This window comes from Nicotiana attenuata, unplaced genomic scaffold, assembly GCF_001879085.1.
Source record: "Nicotiana attenuata strain UT unplaced genomic scaffold, NIATTr2, whole genome shotgun sequence".
Taxonomy (NCBI): Eukaryota; Viridiplantae; Streptophyta; class Magnoliopsida; order Solanales; family Solanaceae; genus Nicotiana; species Nicotiana attenuata.
The window spans coordinates 108,251-113,014 of record NW_017672576.1 but is presented as its reverse complement, the minus strand read 5'-3'; the positions used below and the strand labels follow the sequence as shown (position 1 = coordinate 113,014).

The window sequence follows — 4,764 nt, the reverse complement described above, 5'->3', positions numbered from 1 at the left end:
ACTGTGCACGCAAATCGAGGTGATGCTGAAAGAGGTTTTTAAGGCCTCGGAACGCAGAATTCATTTTAAAAACAAGTGATGGCCTTTTGGGTCATCACAAGGACTTCGTGGCTCTAGTCTTCATCACATCCATTTTCTGTTTGCAATGTGATAATATTAAAAAAAAGGTAAAAATTATGTCGTCATAAATATCATATTACAATAACTGAACTTTATCAAATATAACGGTAAATTAACTAAAACTTACTCATTATAACAATAAAGCCACTAAATTAGTTTTTGACACGTTGTAATAACTAAAATTTATCCATTAAAACGATTAAACCTACCTATTAAGGTGACTTTATTGTTATGGCATGTATACTTTCTGTCATAGTGGGTAAATTGTCGCTACTTTAATGTGATAACTAAAATGAGATTTATCCAATTCAAATTAAGAGAAAGAGTAATATCTACGTCATGGATTTCAATTTCTTCAACCATAGGTTCATTCGGGTCAAGTTTTTCAGTTTCAGGTTCCTTTATCGAAGTGGGAGGAGTAAGTTTCTACAAATAAATACCAATAGCATCAAGATACAACCCAGAATGCCCGCGAAATCCAACAATAGCTCCACCTTCTTTCATCAGAAGTGAAAATGGGGTTCCACCCGCTTCACTCCCAAATGATCCATAATTCTTTGCATTAGTTATAAAACTTAGAGATTTCACAGCATAATGGCCGCCATAATGTCCCGATGTTCCCTTTATGCCTTTCAAATATTCCAATGGTGTCGCCTCAATATTAACCTAATATTGGTGCAAATAACATATTGTTAAATTAGTAGCGAAACAAAGAATTCTAACAAGGATTCAAGAAAGTGCAAGAACATCGATCACACGTAGGGTTTATACTTTATGACCTATAACCGGTTTGAACCACGTTTATCATTACGTTAAAAGCTTTTCATATATAAATCGAGAGAATTCAACAACTTATATATTTATATTTACAAACAAAATTTTCTCTTATCCCTTTTTTGCACGGGTGTATTATCTGACAAAGAGAGTTTAATTGAACATTCTTCCCTAAATAGCTCCATCTCCGAGTAAACTCAAGTGAGGATCTATGTTGAAAGCAACAAGTGCATTCATTATCTTTAACCCGAGATAAAATTACTACAATTTACACATATAATACCGGTATAGTACAGTCTTGTATCAACAACCACAATAACTATTGCCATAGAGTTTCTGCCATAACTTTTATAAGCAATTTATTTGTAATGATAATAAAAATAATTACTTTGTCAATATGTATAGCTTAAGCTTATTATTGTGACATAACACAAAATTAACTTGAGAACAATGTGCCAAACATGTGAAAATAATATTCTGACCACAGTTTGTGACCTACGTTGTCTCTTCGACCTCCGTCATTGCCACCAAACTTCGGTGAATAAACTATGGTACTTTCACTAGTAACGGTTCTGAACATGATGGAGTCTATAATCGCTCCACTTGCAATGACTATTTCTTTAATGGGACTTTTCAGTTTGTAATTCCACTCTGATCCACCTTTTCCTCCCCACGGCTCTACCAATATTGAGTCCACTTGATCATAGCTTACTTGATTTCCCTTCACATACATATAAAATCAACGACTTCATTATCGAATAAATAAATAGATAATACATAATACAGATACGGGGGATACCCCGGTAGCGGTGGAACCTGAATTTATACAAGGGGATTCCAAAATATTATAGGATGTCATAATTAGGATTTAAACCCAGGACCTACATCAACTTTTGAACCCACTTTACTACAATATATGAATTTTGCCCATAATTTCAAAACAAAATAATTTTTTTCATTATTTGTAATTTTTTGTGAATTTTGTGTTAATTGTTCGCATTTGTCTGTACATTTTTATTTTTGTTTAATTAAAGAAAAATACAAAAAAAGTGCGTGCATATGCATTTAGGATTTAATTTAAAATTTTAGGATTAATTAATTAAGTTGTTTTATAAAAATGGAAAAATCGCAAAAAAATAGTTTATTTTCACACTTTTTAATTTTAGCTTTGAATTTGGGTAGTTTTTCCTTTAATTTCGTTTTTAATTAATTGTGGTAATTATTAGTTAGAGTTAATTGAGTCAATGTGGTAGGATTAATTTAATTTAGGAATTAGCTTAGGTCTTATTTTATTTTTTATTTTAATTTAAAAGAAATTACAAAGAATTTGAAAATAAAAAGGGGAACTAAAAGAAAAGGAAATGGAGGGATTGGACTTAAAGACTCGGAATTGGGCCAGTCCAATGCCAAGGCCCAAATATTTCCCACCCATTTACCCAAGTCCAGCCCCCCTCCCCCCCCATCGACCAAACGACATCGTTTAGGTCAGAATAGATCTGAGCCGTCGAGGATCTTTGATCCAACGACTCTAAACTAGGGGTCATTTGATATATTATTGTCCGAACCCCCCCCCCCCCCCCCTCTCACTCATCTCCCTCATCTCCCATTTTCAGAGACCAAAATCCCTAACCCTAGAGCCGCCAGCATTTCCCACCGCCTTAGGGTGGCGGCGCCTCCTCCAATACCCACCAAATTAACACCAGATGACCACCAGGCCTTCCTCATTCCAAATATCCAACCCATTACCCTCGAATCCATTCCAAATTCCTCGAATCTGGAATCCAAGTTCGGCACCTAGAAGACTCGAAGCCATTTTTTGTCAAGTCTAGCACCCTACATGTGCAGGGAGTGTTATTCCCTAAGTTTTGGAGTTTGAAATCGACATAAATTGGTTTGAATCTTTGACCCGTCCGGTTCCGTTGGCTCGAGTTGGTAAGTCTCTTTTCCCTTTTGTATTTCCTTGTCAACGCCTTCTCATTTTCCTTTCTCTTTCTCTTTGATCCAGTGCTTATAATAATCTGGTAGAAAGTTGATTCACCCTCTGAGCGTAGATCTGTCCCCCTAGCTCACCATGTTTGCTTTCTTTTTCCTTTTCTCTTGTTCTCTTTGACGAAATCTATTTCTGTTTTTTTTAGTTAGTTCGTTTACCATGATTAAGTTTCTGCCCCGTGATTTTCGTCCAGTTAATTTAGATAAGTTTAATTTAGTTAACTTCTTGTTATATGGACTAAGCTAATTGATTCATGCCCTCATCATGTTTTGATTGCATTGTAAGGATTCCGATTTTTTTTCTTTGGGAATTTTGGGTCAGACTTTAAATTGAGAGTCCTGGTTTATCTTTGATTGATTTCTGAAAATCAAAAGCCCAAGTGGACTCTAATTTGGGTTTACAGACCCATACCAATTGGGTTGGGCCAATTCGACCCATGTTTGAGTTTTGGTTTCAGTGGTAATTTCAGGGTCATTAGGGGGTAGTTTGGGTAATTGGGTAGGGAAATAATTTGGTAACTGCCTAGGAAGCTTCTAGGAAAGGGGATTGGGGGACTAACTTGAAAATCTGATAATTAGCTAGGTGTATCTAGGCAAAAATAAAAATTCAAAAAGGGCTAAAGTGCATAGCTGAAATCTGTTGTTACCCTACTTTCCTTGCCTATAAAGGCACCTTTTCTTGCCTTTCAAGGCAGACCCAAGAGACCTAAGAGATTGGGAGGAGCTAAGAAATCAAAAAACACAAAAATGGCTGAAAAATAGCTAAAAGAAACATTGTTCCATTAAAACTGGTTGAGTGAGGCTCTTGATTTCTAAAATCACTTTGGATAGTAAAAAGGTTAAAATGGCTTGATTTTGGTTGATTTCGAAGAACTTTGGGTCCAATTTTGGCTGTCTTTGTTTACTGAACATCCATTGAATTTTCTTTTGGTTTTGAACGTGCCTCAAAGCTGGTTCTCCTTTGGTCATCTCTAGGCCAGTTCCATTGTTGTGTGCTGCTGTTTTACTGCTGATCTTCTTCCCCTTTTCTTTTTCATTTCCAGGTATTTCTCAACCTCTGAATAAGTGAATGTTTGGTTGAGCATGTAAGCTGAAACACTAGTGGAATACAGGCTTTTGGAGTTTAAATCCCCTTTTGATTATCCTGTTACTTTAGTATTTTGTAATAAATATGTGATTTTCATGTTATTCATCTATACATTTAAAGTGTTGCATATTCGACAGCCACCAGTGTAGGTAGAATATGTATGCTTAATTATCATATGAGATTAGCTAGTTAAAGGTAATCCTGCTACCTTGCTCTGTTTTGTGCTGTTTCCTAAATGGGTTTTAAATACCCTTTGGTGTGAGTTTAGTCTGTTGGGGTTTGTCATTGTTAGGATAATTTAGTTTGGCATGAATGTGTTAAAATAATCCATAGTTTCCCTTTATTCTACCCGCATGAGCATATATGGACGTTTTGAATACATGGTTTTAAGTCCTGTAAGTTTGTTCTTGTGAGATTCAATTTAAGCTTAAACTTTAGCTTTTCCAATTAACTTAAGGTTTCTTTTAGTAATTTAAAGTTGTATGCCATGGAGTTTTTCAAGAAATGGATCTCTAATTGTCTCATTTTTTCAATTCATAGCATAGCTTGTATGTTGTGCATGTAGTAACCTTTTGATTAATCATTTAGATTAACTTGGAACGTTTGTTGTTCAGCCGTTATTTGAGCATGATGCAGAATCGATGCCGAGTCTCATTAGTAATGGTTCTAGGGTTTTAAGGATTTTGGGCCTTTTGCTTGGGCTCAACTTGGGCCTGGGATATTAAAATCAACGAAATTAAAAGGAGTGGCCCTGCTACATATACTTTCTTGGATTCAAAACAGAACCCTTCGTG

The 4,764-nt window shown here is 35.5% G+C and overlaps 1 protein-coding gene across 1 annotated transcript; it reads right to left on the bottom strand.

Moving 5' to 3' along the window:
- Nucleotides 1–546: 546 nt before the first annotated feature.
- On the bottom strand, nucleotides 547–2,707 carry LOC109213720 (mannose/glucose-specific lectin-like). Its single transcript, XM_019377553.1, has 3 exons — nucleotides 2,606–2,707; nucleotides 1,394–1,615; nucleotides 547–786 (listed from the first exon to the last, which is right to left on the bottom strand). The coding sequence occupies exons 1-3, from the start codon at nucleotides 2,705–2,707 to the stop codon at nucleotides 547–549; spliced, it is 564 nt and encodes a 187-aa protein (XP_019233098.1).
- Between the last annotated feature and the right edge of the window lie 2,057 nt (nucleotides 2,708–4,764).

What these genes read in the sequence shown, in the direction of transcription:
- LOC109213720 (XM_019377553.1), bottom strand. Translation starts at nt 2,707, where the DNA reads ATGGCTTCGAGTCTTCTAGGTGCCGAACTTGGATTCCAGATTCGAGGA. An exon ending in TTTGGAATGAGGAAGGCCTG is followed by an intron (nt 1,616 to 2,605) that starts GTGGTCATCTGG and finishes ATGTATGTGAAG; the next exon opens with GGAAATCAAGTAAGCTATGA. An exon ending in ACGGAGGTCGAAGAGACAAC is followed by an intron (nt 787 to 1,393) that starts GTAGGTCACAAA and finishes CACCAATATTAG; the next exon opens with GTTAATATTGAGGCGACACC.